Source organism: Stomoxys calcitrans, chromosome 4, assembly GCF_963082655.1.
Source record: "Stomoxys calcitrans chromosome 4, idStoCalc2.1, whole genome shotgun sequence".
NCBI lineage: Eukaryota > Metazoa > Arthropoda > Insecta > Diptera > Muscidae > Stomoxys > Stomoxys calcitrans.
This window is the reverse complement of record NC_081555.1, coordinates 186,489,120-186,511,833: the sequence shown is the minus strand read 5'-3', so window position 1 is coordinate 186,511,833 and position 22,714 is coordinate 186,489,120. Positions and strand designations below refer to the sequence as shown.

Here is a 22,714-nt window from a genome sequence, read left to right as displayed (position 1 = left end):
TCTTTCAGATTGCTTCAAACCGTAGAGTGAACGTTTTAGTTAGCAAACCTTATTTGGATATTTTTTATTCTCGAACTGTGCGGCTTGTTTCATATAAACTTCTTCCTGTAGGTTGTCGTTTAGATAAGCCAGAACAATGTCCACATGGTTCACCATCAATTCATATTTTACGGCCAACGCTAGACCTAAACGTTTGAAAATTTTTAATGAAATTTGGGTACATAACATATTGTTTAACGTAACATCACAAACATTGGATTTCGTTCCACAACCTTCAGCGGTAATTTGGTCTCCTGATGCCAGCATGATATTTGGGACTTGGGTTCCAAATGTGAAAAATATGATAAATCACGGCACATGTGGGAACTTGCGTCACTATCCAAAATCCAAACTTCTTCCTGTAGGTTGTCGTTTAGATAAGCCAGAACAATGTCCACATGGTTCACCATCAATTCATATTTTATGGCCAACGCTAGACCTAAGCGTTTGAAAATTTTTAATGAAATTTGGGTACATAACATATTGTTTAACGTAACATCACAAACATTGGATTTAGTTCCACAACCTTCAGCGGTAATTTGGTCTCCTGATGCCAGCATGATATTTGGGACTTGGGTTCCAAATGTGAAAAATATGATAAATCACGGCACATGTGGGAACTTGCGTCACTATCCAAAATCCAATTTCCAGTATCGTCCTTCTTGTCGTCATCAACTGCACCCATTGCTTTTCCACTTGCCATTTTTACTTGCATTGCACACGAAGATGTAGCTTCTTGTCACATTTGTAGCTTTTTATACCAGTATAACTTTGTGCTCGGTAGTTGCACTGCTTTGAATCACCTTTTTCATTTTTTTGTCGGGAAAATTAGGACACAAAAACGTTTTCAAAAACCATTTTCTTGCCTTTGCTATTTTGACGTCCTTCTTCTTCCAGAATTTTTGATTTCAATACTTCTATACTGGACATTTTATCTCTGTTTTCAATAGCTCCCACGAGATTCTTCATTTCTTCCGGAAAACTGCTCAGCAGCAAAATGCTTAACCACACTTATGGCCTTCAAGTCTTCCATCATGGTATAAAATTCGTTCCACTGCAGGGCATACTTCTCTGCATTCTGGAACCTTAACCGTACAAATTTCTTAAACAAAGCGACTTTACGGGAAGTAGCATTCCTTTAATACAAACGGCTGAACGTATCCCAAACTTCTTTCGCTGTTGCAAAATACTTGATATGCAAAATTTCTGATGGCTCTAGGCATAGCGTTATAATTGCCAACGCCTTGCACTATCGACCTTTATTGCGTCCCACAAATCTAGCGCTAGTACCTCACAAATGTTGCCAGCATTAGGAGGGGAAACCCACGGCTGAAAATTTTTTCTGATGGTCACGCCAAGATTCGAACCCAGGCGTTCAGCGTCATAGGTGGACATGCTAACCTCTGCGCTACGGTGGCCTCCTTTTTATTATACACAACACAAATATATTTTTTCCAGAAATTTCATAATAAATTCAGAAAGCACAATTTTCAAATTTAATTTTCACAAGCGTACGTGACTGGGCCCATAACCAATGTTGATGGAAGTTTTTATTGAACTGAAAGAAAAATAAGAGTGACATTCAATAAATGTAAAAGCAAAATATTTCAAAGTTTACTACTACTTATATTCTAATACAACAATACAGTTAAATTGACAAAGTATGGAATTTAAATATTTTAAGGCTTGAACATATTTAGGGAAGTCAGCAAGTAATGAGACTTATTAATGTCAATGCTGGCTACTATTGAGTCTTTGGTGCTTAGCGGCGAGAGGAGAACAATTTTTAGACTATTCTTTGCAAGAATACGATCTCTGTGTCTTTCATTCGTTGTACTCTTGAGAAGTTTAAATCCACGTATACTTAGTCCAAGAACCATTCCTCTACACAAAATATGAAATTCAAATATTCTAAAGCTTGAATGGGGATTCTTCGATCTTGTCTCTGAATCGTGTGCCATATATAGGGATGCCAGGCAGTAATGAGACTCATTTATTTCAAGGCTGGCTACTATTGAGTCTTCAGTGCTTAGCGGCGGAAGAAAAATATTTAGACTACTCTTTGAATATTAGTTTAAATCAAGGAATGCTAAGTGCAAGAAGCATTTCTCCATTAAAAGGATCTTTAAATCCTCATTGTTGCGTTAGCCTCGTCTTCTGAATCCACCAGAAATTCTTCCTCACATGATTCGTTTGATTTTATCATGATGAGTTTACTTACGCATCTAGGGCTTGTTGCGAAAGCAGGGAACCACTCTTCCTCAGGATACTGGATACTGGCGGTGTCGACGATTTCTCCTTAGATTTTCACTAGCTGCTGCTGTCGAAATACCTTTTGAGTTCGAAATACCTTGTCGAAATACCTTTTGAGTTCCATTCTTCCCAGCTGGTGCACACTGGAGCCCAATCCAACCTGATGGCCCACCAGACTTTTGAGATGTGGTCAAAAGGTCCTCAGACAAGTGTTCAGCTACAACTCCTGAGTCGTCTTCTCGACTCCACCAAGCGGTAGACTTTCAGTTTCAATTTCTTGTATCCGTAGGATACAACTCCTTCAGACCTGTTGAGTTATGCAAGACAGCCAGAGTTTAGAATGAATACTACATTTGTCCGATTACCATCATTCTCATCCAATCTTTCAGTCGGTGGATGAAAGGTTGGGAATACATTTCATTAGTCTCTTTAGTATGAATACATGATCTGAGGGAATCTCTGCTATCCAAGCGTGTGCCATTAGTCGAGAAGAAATATTTTCCTTCTTGAGTAAATCCAGTGTTGCGCCTGGCCAGATCTTGCAAATCTTCTTTAGAGCGCAACGATACACATTAAATGATGGTTCTTGAAGTAATAAGACGAGGTCTCACCACCACAGCTGTTGGGTCATTGGATCCATTCTTATCCTACGCCCGGGCTCTAGATCTGCCGCTCCACTGAAAGCAGATACAGATCACAGCTATCCTTGAGTGACTTAAATTTTTTTCCAAAAACAACTACCTATTTCGAGTTGCAAAATCTTCTTGCGAAGCGAGATAAATCGTCCGCTCCACTCAACGGTTCAAACTATTACGAATTGTATTCCCAAATTTAGAAAAACGTTGATCCAGTAAGGTCATGTGGGATTTTTGAGGCCTTATACAATGTTCAGACCAAAGCTGTTTTGAGTAAACGACTCTTTTTCCCTTTATAATGCCGTGAAAACAACTCGTTTTTCCTTTGCAATTTATAAGGCAAAACGAATCGTTTGCCACAAGAACGAGATGTTTTTCAAAACGACATGATTTTAACGAGTCAATGTCGACATGGCATTATTCACAAAACTTAATGCAGATTTGAAATAGATTTATTAGACAGTTCTGTAAAGGAGATCTGTCAAATAAACCTTTTTATATCCACATTAAGTTTTATGAATACCGGTGTAAAACTTTTGTGTCGGATATATATATACAATAAACAAATAAAGTAATGTAGATCCGAGCAAGACCCATGGCTCTGGGTACCAGCTTCATAACATTTAATGAAACGTTCAATTTTGAATAGCCACTTTAGAGTGTAGAGAAGCACACCGGGCAAGCTAGTAAGTGCAAAATTCTCCACTGACGTAAAAAGATACATTTCATCAATCGTCTTAATTTATTGACCATTTCCTTATATCCTGTCCTGAGCGTAACAGTATTGGGGGTCAGTTTTTAGTTAAGCGATATAAGGACTATTAGGATTACCTGAATTATGATGAAAGTTTGTTGTGTAAACCTATTTCATAAGTGGATTTTTCGAACATGTGTTCAACAGCAGATGCCGTAATACATCGAAGAATGCGACACCGTTGGGGATTCCGTAAAATCTGCAGAAGGAAACTCAAATGACCCAGAAACCCCTCATTAGCTCAAGCAATAGAGTCAAGAAATTTCAGAGCCAGATGTAATACAGAAATATATGTCTCTTAAAAACTAACTAAAAAATCAAAAACGAAAAATGCACGCGCAAAAACAAACAACATTGCATACGTACTTAGAATAATTATGCATGCGTATTTTAAAAAGCTAAACAAATATCAATAGGGTGCGCCATTCTACGCCAATGCATATTCGTTGTCATTCGTTCAAGTACGAATTAAGAACAGAGGTTAGCACGTCCGCCTATGACGCTGAATGCCTTGGTTTGGAGCAATATAAGCAGCTTTTAGGAGTTCAAAACTCTAAATCGTTTGACAACACACAGGAAGTTGGGATATCTGAACTCTATTTCAGCAAGTTTTGGACATAATTACAAGGAAAATTGTTTTGTATGTATTTTGTATTTTGTCGTATGATAAGACTTAATTTATTGGAAATATTGGTGTATTTCTAAAAAAACTATTCTCTTTTTCCTTTTTTATGTAAATATTTCAACATGTCAGGTATACATAAAAGTAAGATTTTATTTGGATTAGGTAGTAGGAATAACTAAAGGGTGATTTTTTTGAGGTTAGGATTTTCATGCATTAGTATTTGACAGATCACGTGGGATTTCAGACATGGTGTCAAAGAGAAAGATGCTCAGTATGCTTTGATATTTCATCATGAATAGACTTACTAACGAGCAACGCTTGCAAATCATTGAATTTTATTACCAAAATCAGTGTTCGGTTCGAAATGTGTTCATTCACCGTAACGTTGCGTCCAACAGCATCTTTGAAAAAATACGGTCCAATGATTCCACCAGCGTACAAACCACACCAAACAGTGCATTTTTCGGGATGCATGGGCAGTTCTTGAACGGCTTCTGGTTGCTCTTCACTCCAAATGCGGCAATTTTGCTTATTTACGTAGCCATTCAACCAGAAATGAGCCTCATCGCTGAACGGTGAATGAACACATTTCGAACCGAACACTGATTTTGGTAATAAAATTCAATGATTTGCAAGCGTTGCTCGTTAGTAAGTCTATTCATGATGAAATGTCAAAGCATACTGAGCATCTTTCTCTTTGACACCATGTCTGAAATCCCACGTGATCTGTCAAATACTAATGCATGAAAATCCTAACCTCAAAAAAATCACCCTTTAGTTCCCATGAAAACTTTACCAAAAGCTTTTATATTGTGTAATGTGGCTTAAAATTATTATTAATTAAACATTTTTCATTTTATTTCCAAATATAAAGATATTTTACTTGTACAATTTTCGATTAATCAAAAACGTGATGTTTGAAAAATGATCATTAATTTTTAAGTTTTAGTCAAGCTAAAATTCAAATTTGATGGCTTATTTCGCGTTTATAAATGCAATAAATAAAACATTTATTTATTTTAACGATGAGTTATTCTCTGTATCCTTTGACTAATTTTTACCATTCATCTAGCCAATTTAGATATACATTTACTGCAAAAGGCCATGGTTAATTGTACTTATGATGAGCCGCATAGAATTTTTAAAATAAAAACAAAAGAAAAAAACTATTAGTTGAAGAAACTATAAAAAACTTATAGAAACAGCCTTTATATTAATTACAACAATGTTCATTTCCATAATCTTCTTATATTGAAGATAATTATTGGGTTGCCAAAAAGTAATTGCAGATTTTTTAAAAGAAAGTAAATTACAACAATGTTCATTTCCATAATCTTCTTATATTGAAGATAATTATTGGGTTGCCAAAAAGTAATTGCGGATTTTTTAAAAGAAAGTAAATACATTTTAATAAAACTTAGAATGAACTTTAATCAAATATACTTTTTTTACACTTTTTTTTCTAAAGCAAGCTAAAAGTAACAGCTGATAACTGACAGAAGAAAGAATACAATTACAGAGTCACAAGCTGTGAAAAAATTTGTCAACGCCGACTATATGAAAAATCCGCAATTACTTTTTGGGCAACCCAATATATTTGGATATTATACGTAAAGGACTTTCATTTTATTTGATCTTAGGTTTCTGCTTGAGTGTAACCAAATTCTCTTTAAATTTAAATGTTATACACTCTTTTGCATATAAATTAATTGCGATATAAATTAATTTACGGTTATATCTTAAGCATATAAATTAATTGCGATTTGTTTCAAAATGGGATATGTTCTCGTAGTTTAGCAAATTTCATAACATAGGAGAAAATTTCATAAATCGTAATACATACAGTGTAAATAAAAACACAAACATTTTCCTACCTTTTTTCTTCCTTTTACCAAAATGGTAAGTGCATATTTTGAGGCAAATTTACTAATTTTTTATCGTATATGTAACGCTTTATTTTAGTGCATAACTTAATTCAAAGATGATCCATTTTCCAACATTTTAAGAAAACGTTCCATTTAGTAAAAAATATATTCCTTTATATTAAGGATTTTTTAAATGGCATGTTAATAAATCCTTATCTTGGCGACTTGTTATTAAAGACAAAGGAAAAGTTTCATTTGGTGAAAAATATTTTCCTTTATATTAAGGATTTTTTTAATGGTAGGTTAATTTATCCTTAACTTTGCGTCTTGTTATTATAGACAAAAATTGAGAAGAAAGGTCAACGTTGGAACAAGTCAACAGTGTTCCATGGTTAAAGATTCAAAATAGCCTTACAAATAGGAGCGTCTTTAAATGTTTAGTTTTTAGGTGGAGAGGCAAAGTTAAAAAAAGAATTTATCAAAAAATTATAATTGGAGAATCATCTATGAAGTAAAAAAAGAATCAGTTAGCGATCAAAATTTTAAACGAAGGTCATGCTTCTTTATTTTTTTTTTCTTTGGCTCGTTTTCATTGCTAAAATCCCATGGATAAGTAAAAACTCTTAAAATTTCGGAATTCAATTTATATGAAATCATAGAAACTACCTAAGAATAAAGAGAATCCATTAAAATATATAAATAATGAAATTTAAGGAAAACCCCATTTTTACCTTTTTTTCCATTTTCCGTGCTAAGCTTGGTCCCGAGCGAACCGGATAATCGGGGTTCAACGTATATTCTTGGTCATCATGATATTTAAAGTCGATCTAACCATGTCCGTCCTCCGTCTGTTGAAAGCACGCTAACTTTCGAAGCAGTGAAGCTAGGCGCTAAAGCCTCTTGAGAGCGCAATTCTTATCAGATTTGGCTATTGCTCGAGGACTTTTCCTACGACCTCTAACAGATATGGTTTTAATCGTTTCTACACCTGATATAGTTCACACATTTACCGATCGCTCGAATATACTTCTTAAGCCTTTAGAAGACCTATGTAAGCATTTAAAACCTTCATGGGGATTGTTATGATCGCCCATTCTCCTTTTTAGTTTTTGCCTATAATGCGAAACCGCTCAAAGAACTTGACAAATGAGATCGATGGTGGAGGGTATATAAGATTCGGGACAACCGAACTTATCACGCTTTTATTTGTTTTGTATTTTTTGAGGTTGCGATCTTTTAAAGCTTATCAGCTATACGTTTTTAATTTTCTGTAGGGCCGGCACGCTGTCCATTGCCTTCACTCAACAATTGTTTTCCCTTGCGTCAACATGTTTCAGTATTTTTTCATTCCGCTGCTCCTCGTGTTTGTCTGGTTTGCAGCGTTCTCCTACTTGAAATGGAACTTTAAATATTGGAGTAAACGAAAAGTTTTCGGACCTGAGCCTAAAATTCTGCAAGGTACTTTTCCTAAAACCTACGATGGTCAGTGCAATTTGGTGGAAGAACTCCATGAGATATACAAGTAAGTGCTGTCAAATGTCCGCAATCCAGTGTGACCGTATTTGCCAATCATGTTGTAGAAAATTTAAAGATGCGCATAGCTATGTTGGTGTATTTCAAGCTCGCAGTCCCAAGTTATTTATTTTAGACCCTGATGTAGCGATGCAGATTCTTAAAACAAAATTTACTTATTTCCACGACAACGAATCATCCCAATGGGTGAGTGAAACTTTAGAAAACACAGTAGTTTTGACTTAGCTACCAAAACTTGCTTTGCACTCATATTATAGCAGCATCTTTATCAGTTTATCTGCCAAAGCGTGACAGTTATCCGATTTGCTTATCTGCACCAGGATTGACTTTTGTGAATTATGAGTCAGAGTGAAAAATCAGTTTCCTTCTATTCGGCTCGTGTGTTTGATAATTGCCCCGAGGCTAATTTTTGGCAAATATTGTTGGTCGGTAAAAGAAATTTGTACTAAAGTCGTTGACCGTTAAAAGTGTAATTGGAGAAAATTGGGAACAGATGCTCTTTTCCATTTTTTTGGAGAACTTAAACGATTGGCAGGCAAATCAAAACTACTGTACATACTGACTTTGGATATGTAATTTTTTTGGTGTTTGTCATAGAGCTCTCTTAATGTCGAGCAATTAAGATTTTCGAGCCCGTTTGTATCTGTCGGAGATGTTTGGAAGGAGAAACGGGCAGAACTTAGTCAGGCCCTAACTATTAACAAGGTGAGCATCAATAGAATTTAGAGAAACATACCTTGAACTACACACATTTTTCCCCCAACCAATTTCTTTCCCAACCGCAAGTTTTCGTTGTGACGTGTGACAATGTTGGTATTTAGCTTATCGTCTAGTTTATGTTATAACTATCAAAAAAAGTGCTTCCGTGCCGTTGCACAGTGGGGACAAAAATATCTACCCAATGTGGACACCTCGGCTTTTTTTCCTGTACATTTTTTGCCAAATCACGAATTCGGAAGACTTAAAAAAAGTAAAAATTAGTCTGCTTTTTTTGAATGAATTGAGATATTTATAAAACACATATATATTTATAAAACATCAAAAACAAATATAGAAGAAAAATTGCATTTGTCAGAAAACCAAGATTCAAATTGCTGGGCTTTGGGTATACTTACAAAAGAAGAATAAAAAAATGAAGGCATTTAAACAATTTTTTTTCAATAATGTCTAATCAATAAAAATACTTTTTAACCAAAAAATGAACAAATCCACTTCTTTACATTGTTTGATTTCCAAACTGTATAACTTTTAACTGAAGATATGCATTTTTTTTTGCACCAAAGTCATTGTAAATTTTGTAAGCAGTTCAAATCATGCATTAAAATGAAAATTTAACTTTAAATGCTTTCGTAAATTGCAAAATGCAAAGCCAATCTCTGCCAAAATTCGAAAATATAAAAAATTAAAATTAGAATAGTCCCGAAACTAGGAGAGACATTGTAGACGTCAAGCGGACTTATTTGTAGGTATTTTTAGCACAACCCAACAAAAAGAGAACAAAAATAAAGATTTGGCAGCCTGAAAAATGACGAGGTGATCAACTTTAGCACCGTGACAAGAGGTGCCCGGACCACTTAGGGCCTTGAAAATTTGCTCTTGATCTCGAAAGCACTTCCGTTTTAACCATTAAAAGATTAACTTTACCCGTTCTCGAATGGCAGAGTTTTACTGGTTTTTTTCCGATTGTTTCTTTAACAAAACGTCCTCTCCCTTAAACCCCTCAAATGGGAATATTAGCCCATCATGGCTATATGAGGTTCAAATGAAAGATATTTGGGGGTAGAGTATTTGGGGACGTAGAGAAGCGGGCCCGAATTTAGCTAGTATTCATATAAAAAAAAGGTTTGACCTATATTATTGCGTAATGGAAAATATCAGAAAATTTAAGAGTTTTTTTGCTTTATCGAAGAAATACAGTAACTTGGAACTAAAATATGCTTCCATTTGATTACAGGATTCCCATATTCCTCTGTAAATGGGACAATTGGGCCAACAGTGGTCCTATTTTATACAAGGGGTCAAAATGACCTGTCGGTCTATCTAGGTATTAAATTAAAGAATGTGTCAAACATAAAATCTACATAAATTTAATAAAATTTCAGCTAAATAAATTGTTAGCCAAAAAAATGTACTCTGAAGAGAATCTCGAATGAAATTCAAAAATCGGTCAAAATTACCGAATGAATAAATAACTTTTACTAGTTGACTCATCTGAATTATACCCTGTAAACAATTATATAGCCTGTAAACAATTATATATATATAGGGTTTAATTGTTTTATACTGGCATTAAAGTAAGGTTCCTGGTTAATAAAGCCAAACAAATTTACGGCTTTATTAAGAAAACACTAAAAGAGCCACTTCTATAGATTTCGATAAGCTTTTCATTGGCAACAAAATGTATTGGGTTGCCCAAAAAGTAATTGTCGGTAATATAGTAGTAATATAGTTGGCGTTGAAAATTTTTTTCAACGGCTTGTGACTCTGTAATTGCATTCTTTCTTCTGTCAGTTATCAGCTGTTACTTTTAGCTTGCTTTAGAAAAAAGGGCGCGAAATTTTGTTTACATTTGTTTGTTTGGCGTCAATTTTAATATGGGTACCACATGTATTGAAAGAAATTCATTTAACAAACCGAATCAACGCTTGTGATATGCACCTTAAACGCAATGAATTCGATTTTTTTTAAACGAATCATAACTGGAGATGAAAAATGGATTGTTTACAACAACGTTAGTCGAAAACGATCATAGTCCAAGCATGGTGAACCAGCTCAAACCACTTCAAAGGCTGATATCCACCAAAAGAAAGTTATGCTGTCTGTTTGGTGGGATTGGAAGGGTGTGGTATATTTTGAGCTGCTTCCAAGGAACCAAATGATTAATTCGGATGTTTACTGTCAACAATTGGACAAATTGAATACAGCCATCAAGGAGAAGCGACCAGAATTGGTCAATCGTAAAGGTGTCATATTCCACCAGGACAACGCTAGACCGCACACATCTTTGGTCACTCGCCAAAAACTGAGTGAGCTTGGCTGGGAACTTTTGATGCATCCACCATATAGCCCTGACCTTGCACCATCAGACTACCATTTATTTTGATCTTTGCAGAACTCCTTAATTGTCAAAACTTTCGGCAATGATGAGGCTATAAAATCGCACTTGGTTCAGTTTTTTGCAGATAAAGGCCAGAAGTTCTATGAGCGTGATAACCTTTTGCCAGGAAGATGGCTTTATCAAAATGCAGCTTTGTGAAATAAGGTCCAAATCCAGATTTTGTCCATGACCATTCCACTAAAGAACAGGGGCAAACTTCTCACATGTCAATGAGTGCAGTCCGATTCAAGTTTAGGCTCAATAATAAGGGGCCTCCTTTCTATAACTGAGTCCGAACGGCGTGTCACAGTGCGACATCTCTTTGGAGAGAAGTTTTACATGGTATAGTACCTCACAAATGTTGCCAGCATTAGGAGGGAAAAACCACCTGTTTTCCAAATTTTTAATTTCTTAATGCTCTCGTTCTTAAAATGCCGGTTTTTGGTTTTTCTTGTGTCCTTTTTGTTAAGCTGTTGAAATGTGCCGTTAGATGGCTCCTTTGTGTTTACGGCTGCCTCAGTTATGTATATATATATATATATATATATATATATATATATATATATATATATATATATATATATATATATATATATATATATATATATATTTATATATACAATATATATATATATATATATTAATTAACTAAGATTTTATGCTGACTTTTAAATGTTTTTTGCTATACTATTCTTTGAATTCAAAGCATTAAACAATGGTATAAAGCCGGACAATATCCTGCAATGGAATCTCATTGAAATCTTAATTGAAGAAATTTAATATTTTACTTTCATAATAATATATCTATCCGCTTTGGTTGTCAGACACTGGGAAAGTTAGGCCAAAAATTGGACACGCTAAAAGTCCAATAAATCTTTAATCGGTCTACACTCATTGATAGGAGAGAAGTATCCCCTGTTCCTAAATGGAATGTTCATGGGAAATTTAGTAGTAGTAGTAAGAGTCCACAAGGGTTCTGAAAATTTAAGTCCCTTCAATGTGATATGATATGATAATTTAATGAAAAGAATTTCAGATCGGATCACGAATCCTGAAAAATCTGCCCAGAAAGAAAGCCCGGGAAGGGTCCAAGAGGGTCTTTAGAATTTTGAACCCCTTCAATCTATTTGTTCCATATTGAGCCAAAATTATTGAAGAGGTTTCTAAAACAGGAACGTTACTGTGGTACTAAAAGAATAATTTTTTGGGAAAGGGCCTATTAAGGGCCACTTTATCTATGAGTTTGATAGAATAGTACTGAAAATTAATGTCAATACTCATAAAAGTAAAGATGATATAGACAGTTTAATTAATTAATAATATTAAATAATAACCAGTAAGGAAAGGCTAAAGTCAGGCGGAGCAGATCGGTTGAAAATTATATTTATTGCGGCTTTTTAGGTGTAAATCGGGCGAAATAAATATAAGATATATATACATCCAAATCTTAGCCAATTATAAAGAAATTTTGTATATATATTTAGATGAGTAACAAAACAGTCCAAATTGTGTGCAAATCGGTTGAAAGTTAAAGCTACGACGGTCAGTTAAGTGCAAATCGGGCGATAAATATATATGGAAGCTATATATAAATCTGAACCGATTTTTACCAAAATCAATCCTTGCGCCTAAAAAATGATATATGGAAAGTTTCGTGATGGGTGGACAACAAATGCGACCTGCACTTTGATTACAAAAATACACGGACTTACAGACGGACATGGCTAAATCGAATCAGAAAGTGATTCTAAGTCGATCGGTATACTTATCCATTGGTCTAGCTTTCTCCTTCTGAACGTTGCAAACAAATGCACAAACTTTAATACCCTGTACCACATTAGTGGTGTAGGGTATAAATATCAAAAATAAATACTAAAATCATAAAATATGTAATTATTTAACTCATTATAGGTAACCCATTATTAGGCATTCCTACGAGTAACAAGAATTTTCTATCGGGTATGCCAGTGTGTAATGACATGTGCTTACCTTTTTTTTGCTGGGTAGAAATTAACAGAATTTACTCTTCGTACCCAAACCCGGCACGGCAAGTTATGCGACACCAAAGGCTTACAGGCCTATAAGCCTTACGTCGTTTCTACTCAAACCATGGAACGTATTGTGGATACCATGGTAAAGAGTAGGACATCCAGGGAACTGCTTGAATACAAATAGCATGCCTATGTCAAGGGAAGGTCGGTGGAGACTGCCCTGCACGAGGTTGTGCATAAAATAGAGGAATCCTATTACATATGCTGACTGAGGAGGAATTTGAACCTGTATGCTATGCGGACTATATTATAATACTTCTAAGGGGCAAGGATCCGAACCAGCTATGCTAAAGGTCCGAAAGGGTCTTGCATATGACATATGACTGGACTAGACCCAGGGGTCTCAATGTTAACACAGAGAAGACTGAAATATACCTGACCACGAGGAAGACGAAGGTGGGCCAATTTGACGCACCACGTTTCCTCAATAAAACGATTTCACTATCTGACAAGGTCAAATACATAGGATTAATCTTGGATAGGAAACTTAATTGGAAGTGTCACATTTAGGAGCGTACTGAGAAGGTTCACAGATGTTGGGCACTATGTAGACGGCCCGTAAGCTCGAAGTGGGACCTGAATCCGAGGATAGTCCACTGGCTCTATAGGAGCGTGATTAGACAAATATTTACTTACTCCTCAGTAGTTTGGTTGACAGCTATGGAGAAAAAGTGCAACGTAAGGACCATACAACAGGTTCAGAGAACATGTTGTTTTGGCATAGGCGAACCAATGAGGACCACGCCCACTAGGGTACTGGAGACTATTCTAGATATCCGACCCATAGACACTCAGATTAAGAGCGAGGTGGTCACTGCGGCTATGAGACTTAAGGCGATGGGAGAGGGGATTGAGGATTGGAGCAGCTCATACCATCGCGGTATAATAGAGGCGACGATAGGAAACCTGGAAGGAAGGGCAGAAGTTTCCGATCGGATACTTGGGACGACACTCGAGGTCGATTGGAGATGAGAGAATGGATTGAGGATTGGAGCAGCTTATACCATTGCGGTATAGTCGAGGCGACGATAGGAAACTTGGAGGGATGGGAAGAAGTTTCCGATCGGATACTTGAGACGACCTTGGTCGATTGCGAGTTTCCAGCAGCACAGACTTGGGCTGACGGAACCCTAGTATTGCCATCTGGAAGATCATGTTACACGGATGGATCAAAGCTAGGGGACAGTGTGGGCCTGGGGGTCTACATTGAGAACCCAAGGACTGAGAACTGTTTAAGACTGCCGTACCATACGGTCCTGCAGGGGGAGATCTGGGCGATAACGGAATGCGTGAGGTGGTGTGGTGTTAACGCGAGGACATCGAGTGTGAACATCTTTATGTACAGTAAAATGGCCATAAGGGCATTAACAACCAGAAGGTTAAGGTCACGAACAGTCTTGCGGTGTTAGAAGAAAATTAACGCCTTCTCTGAGGATGGAACAATCAGCATCGTTTGGGTGCCGGGCCATAACGGAGTAAGGGGGAATGAAATGGCAGACCATTTGGCACTGAAGGCCAGAGAACTACCGTCGATAAACTTGTTTAAGCCGAAGCTTTTCGGGTCAACACAGTCCGATTTAATGGCGTGGGCCATAAACGCAACATGTAAAACTGTGAAACAGCGAAACAGTCTGTAGGACGGCGAAAATCCTATGGGGTGATCCGGGTAGTGAGGGGACGAAAGGAAGTAAGCAGAAGGTCAGTATATACGTGAGAGTATTTCTTATGTCATTGCGCGGCTTTCGCGGCTAACAGATAACGGTACTTAAGTGGGGATGCGAAAACAGACATGAACCAACTTAGGGGAGTGGTATGGAAAACAATTAAGGATTTTGTAAGTAGCAAGGAATTCTTAACTTAAGATTTTCTTTTTCGAGGTTACTTTTTAGTTTTCAAAACGCACAACAAACCGAGTACTGGCTTAAGTGTATGTCCATATTGGCATGTATGTCCATATCTGCGCCGTCTTTCCAACCTAACCTATTTTTCAATAGATCCGTTCTCATTTCAATATGATGCAAGCAACAGCGTGCAAGATGACCGAATATATCAACATCCATAACTATGGCACTGTTTGGAACGCGAAAGATGTAAGTAGTCCCCCTATACCCATTTCTACTAAATAGCTCACTAACCGTGACTATTTTTTTAGTTAGCAAATCGCTTTACATGTGATGTCATGACTAAATTTATTTGGGGAATAGAGGAGAACACATTTCATGATAGAGAAGGTCGTTCACAAATACATCAGATGGCAGATATAATGTTGAATCAAGCAATACGTTGTGTTCATTACTACGGACGAACGGCTGCATGGCCCTATCTAAGAAAGCTCTGGCCAGTAAGGTTCTTCCCTGGTCTGTCCGATAGATTCTTTCAGCAACTGGCCAGCACCACAATGCGGGATTGTACTCTTGTGAATCGCCCATCGGAGAGTATTGTGATCAATCACCTAATGCAGTTGAAGGAGAAAAAGAAATTAAATGATTTACAAATCGCTGGACACACGACCACGGTTCTGATTGATGGTTTTGAGACGGCGGCTTTAGTTATGGCCCATTGCTTGCTAATGGTATGTTTCTATTTTGGCAGTTATTCCATCTGCATTTTCCCTGTGGGCAATCTGGATGTTTCTTCAACAGCATATAATTTCCTGATTTCTTTGTTTTTATTATGTTTTAAATTTGCAGTTAGCGAGACATCAAAGGGTGCAGAGTAAGCTGAGAAATATTTTAGAAAGCAAAACAGTGAATATTTCTTCATTTGATGAACTGATGGCACTTCCATATTTAGATCAATGTATTCAGGAAACACTACGACTTTTTCCTCCCTTGGCAACCCTTTTCAAAATCTGCACAGAGTATATGTCTGTCGATGACTGCAGAAATGGTTCAGAAGTCATGTTAGTACCTGGCGATGTAGTCTACATCTCAGCATATTCATTTCATCGTGATGCTGCCTATTACGAGAAACCCGATGAATATTGGCCGGAACGTTTTGATGAAGAGCTCGGAGGTATTCAAAAATATCGAAATATGGGCGTATTTCTACCTTTCGGGGATGGTCCAAGAATGTGTCCAGGTAAATAAAATAGAACAATGAAATGTTTTAAAACATGGGCAGACGGCTTTCGCTGGGCATTGGCTAAACCTTAAATACCCATTACCATGGATCTATTTTTAATCATATTTATTTAAAAACTCATACTTAGAGCAGAGACAACGGAGGACATGTTGAAGCTTTTAAGGAAAACCTATTTTCCACAGAGTACAAAGAGACTCACGAAGACACCGGAATCTTGGAATAATGACGTTGATCGAAGGTTTATAATTACAGAATTTATGGTGAAGGAATCCTTGAGGAGCCTCAAACCATTTAGGTCACCTGGATCTGATGGAATATTTTCGGCGTTACTACAGAAGGAGACAGGCTATCTGGCGCCTCGACTGGCCAAAAATTTCACAGCGTGCCTAGGACTAGCATATACTCCGAAAGCCTGACAGGAGGCAAGGGTGGAGTTTATACCCAAGCCCGGCAAAGCAAGTTATGCGACACCAAAGGCCTACAGACCCATAAGCCTTACGTCCTTTCTATTCAAAACCAATGAACGTATTGTGGACACCATGATAAAGAGTAGGACAGCGAACTGATCAAAAACAAGGAAAGGTTCAAGGGAAGGTCGGTGGAGACTGCCCTGCACAAGGTGGTGCATAAAATAGAAGAATCCTTCGATGCCAAAACGTTAACACTGGCGGTATGCATTGACATCGAGGGGGCTTTTAATAATGTGCGGATCGACACACTGGTCTAATTCTTAGACCAGTACCGGGTGGACCCGCTCCTTAGAGACTGGATAATTAATTGTGCGTCCCATGACATAGACATAAGGCAGAAAGTGGCACAGGGTACGCCACAGGGGGCATTTTATAGCCACTCCTATAGGTAACTACCATAAATGACCTATTACGGATGCTGACCGAGGACGGATTTGAACCCGTCTGCAACACAGACGACGGTATGATACTTATAAGGGGTAGGGATCCGAACGAACTATGCAGAAGGGCCGAAAGGGCAAGACCCAGAGATCTCAATGTTAATCCAGAGAAGACTGAAATTTAATTTAACGCACCACGTTTCCTCAATAAGACGATTTCGATATCTGACAAGGTCAAATACTTAGGTGTGATCTTGGGCAGGAAACTTATTGGGTTGCCCAAAAATTAATTGCGGATTTTTTTAAAAAAAATTGTCAAAGCCGACTATATGAAAAATCCGCAATTACTTTTTGGGCAACCCAATAATTGGAAGTGTCACATTGAGGAGCGTACTGAGAGGCTCACAGATGTTGGGCACTATGTAGGCGGGCCGTAAGCTAGAAATGGAACCTGAATCCGAGGAAAGTCCACTGGCTCTACAGGAGCGTGATTAGACCAATACTTACTTACGCCTCAGTAGTTTAGTGGACTGCTATGGAGAAAAAGTGCAACATAACGAGCATACAACAGGTTCAGAGAACATGTTGTCTTGGCATAGGCGGAGCGATGAGGACCACGCCCACTAGGGCACTGGAGACTATTCTAGATATCCGACCCATAGACACTCAGATTAAGAGCGAGGTGGTCACTGCGGCTATGAGACTTAAGGCGATGGGAGAGTGGATTGAGGATGGGAGCAGCTCATACCATCGCGGTATAATCGAGGCGACGATAGGAAACCTGGAAGGAATATTTCAACCCAAATTTGTAGGATGCTAGCAAAGACCTTTTATTGCAGTCCTACTTTGTCCCAGACGACTTACATCTCCGTTTCATGTTTTTTTCAATCGTCCCGGCCCCCTTTGGTTTTCACTTGGATATCAAATTCGTACTTGACTCCCACACACTTAAACCCAATTAACATCACATTTATTCTAAACTATCAAAGACCTATTATTTGAGCCCCTTATTGCTGCTACGTTCGTGTTCTTATGAAGGGCAGGACATGACCCACATGCTTGATTCGTCATTTTTATATCAGATTCATACTCCACTGACAAAGACCTTTCATTATACCCACCACCATAGAATGGGGGTATACTAATCCAGTCATTCCATTTGTAACACCTTGAATTATTGATCTAAGACCCCATAAAATACATATATTCTTGGTCGTCTCGACATTCTTAGTCGATCTTGTCATGATCGTCCGTCTGTCGAAATCACGATAGCGGTCGAACGCGAAAAGCTAGCCGTTTGAAATTTTGCACAGATACTTTATATTGATGTAGGTCGTTGGGGATTGCGAATGGGCTATATCGGTTCTGATTTTACTACAGCTCCCACATAAACCGATATCCTGATTTGACTTCTTCAGCCCATGGAAGCCGCAATTTTTGTCCGGTTTAGCTAAAATTGTGCATATACACGTTCGGTTCCAAGAAGCTTTATTTTTTGCTGGTTTAACAAAGTTTGGTATGTAGAATAAAATTAAGCCCCCCAACTGAATTTATTTTGTATAAATTTTTAGCAGAATCCAGAAACACACCATGGGTTCCCAAGATTGGACCCTGCAGAACTTAGCACGCTTTTACTTGTTTTAATCTCATTTTGTTTCGAACGGACTACATGTCCTGGCGAGGCTTCCAACTAAAATAAGTTCTAAAGCATGAATCTGAAAATAGATTTTCCCCAATCGGTAAATATGCCATCTTGGGCGGTTTTTGGAGATTTTTTATATCAAGTTCCTACTCTACTCTCAAATACCTATTAATTTATACCCATTTTGTCAAATCTGTAAACTTGTCTGTTTGGGTGGTTTTGGGATGGGGCGTCCCCCTGGTTATTCTTGGGCTATCATTAGAGGACATGCGAAAATTGCTTTAAAATACACTCACCTCCGAGATCTGGCGTTTTTGAATATTGGGGTAAAGATATAGGGTACAAAACTCCATGTAACTTTTGTTTGATATGCTTTAGCATTATGTCTTTGTAAATCCTAAATTTTGCTAATTTTTTGAGAAAAATTAAGAAAATGTTAGAAAGAATCATCATCTTCAAATTTGGCCGAAGCCTATTGATATTGTAATAATATCGTAATTTGTTAGCCGATTTTCTCTGAATTCGGCACGAAGGATTTTTTTATGACTCTCGGCATTGAAACTCAACGAAATTGGTTCAGATATATATATTATAAATATATTGTAGAGCAAGGAATCGGGCTATTGCTATCAAAAGACATCTTAAACTTAAGTGCCACACTGCTTTGTTTGATAGAATATTATTTGAGATAATGGAACAATCGGGAGCAGAATGTCCAATACTGTCAAATCTTCTGTCAGCAGTGTTGACAACTTAAATGAAAGATTTTTAAATAATCAGGTGGATGTTAAATGTGACGTAAGTTCTTTTTTGTCTTATTTACCGAATAACTAAGGTTTTTCCCTTAACTGCGTAACCAGTAAGGACCCATTTTCTGCATTCGCATCCATCAAATCAAATTCCCCTGGAAATTATGGATTGCTTCTCAAATTTTAAAGAGTAGTATAACCTTTCATTGTCTATCACTTTATTCATCTAGTTAACACTCTCATTACGACATCCAGGTTCCCTAATTAGTGGATACCCTAGGATTGATTTTATAACAAAAAACGGAGTCCCTCAAGTCTCGATTCTTGGTCTACTTTTTTAAATATTGAAAATTCCATACAAAAATAGAGTCTACCGCCAGGAGGCATTACAATACATTATCTTAAAATAAAAACAAGTAAAAGCGTGCAAAGTTCGGCCGGGCCGAATCTTATATACCCTCCACCATGGATCGCATTTGTCAAGTTCTTTTCCCGGCATCCCTTCTTAGGCAAAAAGGATATAAGAAAAGATTTGCTCTGCGATATCAAGGTATGGTCCGGTTTGGACCACAATTATATTATATGTTGGAGACCTGTGTAAAATGTCAGCCAATTCGAATTAGAATTGCGCCCTTTGGGGGCTCAAGATAGAGAGATCGATTTATACTTCGTGCAAAAATTCATTCAAATCGGATAAGAATTGCGCCCTCCAGAGGCTTAAGAAGTCAAGACCCAAGATCGGTTTATATGACACCTATATCAGGTTATGGACCGATATGGCCCATTTACAATACCAACCGACCTACACTAATAAGAAGTATTTGTGCAAAATTTCAAGCGGCTAGCTTTACTCCTTCGGAAGTTATCGTGCTTTCGACAGACAGACAGAGAGACGGACGCACATGGCTAGATCGACATAAAATGTCGCGACGATCAAGAAAATATATACAATACTTTATGGGGTCTCAGACGAATATTTCGAGTAGTTACAAACAGAATGACGATATTAGTATACCCCCCATCCTATGGTGGAGGGTATAAAAATCAATTTGTGTTTGTTTCTTTGTGCATTCCTTACCAGAACAGCTGAACCGATTTTCTTGAAATTTTCACAGATGGTGCATAATGATCCCGTGGTGAAAATAGGGTACTAATTTTTTTGATATCTGAAGGGGGGCGGACCCTCCTCCTTACCCTAATTCTCAGAAACGCCAGATCTCGGAGGTGCGATTTATGCGAAATTTTGTGTGCTCTCATATAGTACCCTAAAAATAAAAATTTGGTATCCAAATTTCGGATGGGATACCTAGGGGGGTCGCCCCACCCTAAAACCTACCAAACATACATTTAGACCAACCACGACAATATGGGACTCAATGAAAGGTTTTTAGGATAAGAAAACGTATCAGATATCCAATTGTCGGACCAAGTGTTAGGGGGACCATCCCAACCCCAAAACACCCCTAAATTGGACAGGACATATTCACCGACCTTGTCAATATGGGACTAAAATGAAAGGTATTTGCGAGTAGAATACGAATCTAATACCCAAATGTGGGACCACCTTTCTGGGAGTCCACCCCTTCTCCAAAACACCCCCCAAACAGGACTTATTTACTGACCATGGGAATATGGAGCTTAAATAAAAGGTATTTAAGTGTAGAATTCGAATCTGATATCCAAATATGGGACTAAGTGTTTGGGGGCCGCATCTCCTCAAAAATCCCCCAAGGGGACAAATTAACGACCATAGTAATATGGGGCTCAAATAAAAGGTCTTTGGAAGAAGTGCACGTATCTGATATCAATATTCGGGAAAAGTGTCTATGGGGCCACCCTACCCCCACAACACGTCCCAAATAGGAAGTATTTGCTGACTATTGCAATATGAGGCTCAAATAAGAGGGTTTTTAGAGTAGAACACTAATCCGATATTTATTTTCAATGCCAACCCTCAAAACACCCCCCAAGCTGGTCATGTTTGCCGACTATGGAAATATGGGGCTCAAATTAAAGGTATTTGGGAGTAGACCACGTATCTGATATCAACATTAGGGGCCAACTGTCCAGGGGACGTCCCACCACCATAACAAACCCCAAGAGGACGTATTTTCTCACCAAGACAATTTGGGTCTTAAAGAGAGTGGAGTTAAATATTTATAGTTTTTAGGGCCAAAACCCCAAACCGGACATATTTGCTGACTTTTGCAATAAGGAGTTTAAATGAGATTAGAAAACGAATTTGATATCCGGTTTTGATGCCACTGGCAATATGGGATCCAAATAAATAATATATAGTTATATGAGAATAGAGCACGTTGCTGATATATTTTCCAAACTTAGTTTTTGGGGGACCACCCCAATCCCTAAAACACCGCTTAATCGGGCATATATACCGACAATGCAAATGTGGAGCTTAAATGAAAGGTATTGGGGGGTAGAGCAAGAATTGATACCCACCCCAATCTGGGGGTATACCCCTTTCCAAAAATACCCCACAAACAGCAATTTTTTACTGACCCTCCCAATAAGGAGCTAAGATAAAGGAATTTGGGAGTAGAATACGAATGTGATATCCAAATGTAGGACCATGTATTTGGGACATCACCCCTAACCCAAAACACCCCCCAAATGGTAGATATTTTTCGACCATGCCAATATGTGGCTCAAATGAAAGGTATTTAAGATTAGAAAACTAATTTGATAACCTATTTCGGGCCCATGTGTTTGGGTGACGCCTCATCGTGTAAACTCCCCTAAACCAATGGCAATATGGGGATTAAATAAATTGAATTTGAAAGAAGAACACGATGCTGATCATTTTTCAGGGCCAAGTGTCTGGGGACCACCTCACCCCCGAAAACACCACTAAATCGGGCATATTCAGATATCAAGAGAATATCTGGCTGAAATAAAGTACACTTTACATCCAAACTTAAATTCGTAGACCAATAAAAATCATATGGGATTCAGATAAAGGCACTTATATTGTTAAACTGTTAGTCAAGCGATATACTATTTTCGTAGCATGGTATTTCACTCAAAGCTCTTAAATTGTCGAAAATAAATATTCCAAGGAAAATTTTATTTCATATAAAGTAAAAGAAGGGGCAGCGGAGCGGGCACGGATCAGCTAGTTTAATATAAATACATATTTTTGTTTATAGCAGAAGTGATTCAAGATCTTCTCTGAGGTGATTCTTGCAACTACTTTAAAGATTTGAAATTGGTTGAATTTAGACTTTTTTTGTGGAGCTATGTTAAAGCGCATGTCTATACAGACAAGCCAGCTTCAATTGACACATTGGAAGATAATATTGAAGCATTTATTCGTGAGATACCGGCCGAAATGTTGGAAAGAATTTGCCAAAAAGTGGACTAAGCGGATCAATTGAGGCGCAGTCACGGTCAACATTTGCATGAAATATTAAATTATATAGTCCGCACTATCGATTGAAATAAAGTTTTCATGCATTTTCCGGAATCTAAATTGGTTGATAACCTGATTTAGCTGTCATATAAACCGATCTCCCAATT

The 22,714-nt window shown here is 37.6% G+C and overlaps 2 protein-coding genes across 7 annotated transcripts in view; one reads left to right on the top strand and one right to left on the bottom strand.

The window, feature by feature from the left end:
- LOC106084602 (uncharacterized) overlaps positions 1-22,714 on the bottom strand; it is a 33,729-nt gene continuing 11,015 nt past the window's right edge. Inside the window, exon 2 of the mRNA XM_013248422.2 lies at positions 1-1,597. Within this exon, the coding sequence (XP_013103876.2) occupies positions 1,514-1,597 (84 nt within the window). The 3' untranslated portion in view covers positions 1-1,513. The remainder of the gene's footprint in view (positions 1,598-22,714) is intronic.
- Positions 7,463-22,714, top strand: part of LOC106084599 (probable cytochrome P450 28d1) — a 50,365-nt gene continuing 35,113 nt past the window's right edge. For 3 of the 6 annotated variants that reach the window (XM_013248415.2, XM_013248413.2, XM_013248417.2), the window contains exons 1-6: positions 7,463-7,693; positions 7,752-7,890; positions 8,302-8,409; positions 14,847-14,942; positions 15,005-15,424; positions 15,543-15,933. In XM_013248415.2, coding sequence (XP_013103869.2) covers positions 7,500-7,693; positions 7,752-7,890; positions 8,302-8,409; positions 14,847-14,942; positions 15,005-15,424; positions 15,543-15,933 — 1,348 coding nt within the window. In that variant the 5' untranslated portion in view covers positions 7,463-7,499. Of the gene's footprint in view, positions 7,694-7,751; positions 7,891-8,301; positions 8,410-14,846; positions 14,943-15,004; positions 15,425-15,542; positions 15,934-16,063; positions 16,691-22,714 lie in introns of those variants that run through there. The other 3 variants (XM_013248414.2, XM_013248418.2, XM_013248419.2) reach the window with 3 other exon arrangements.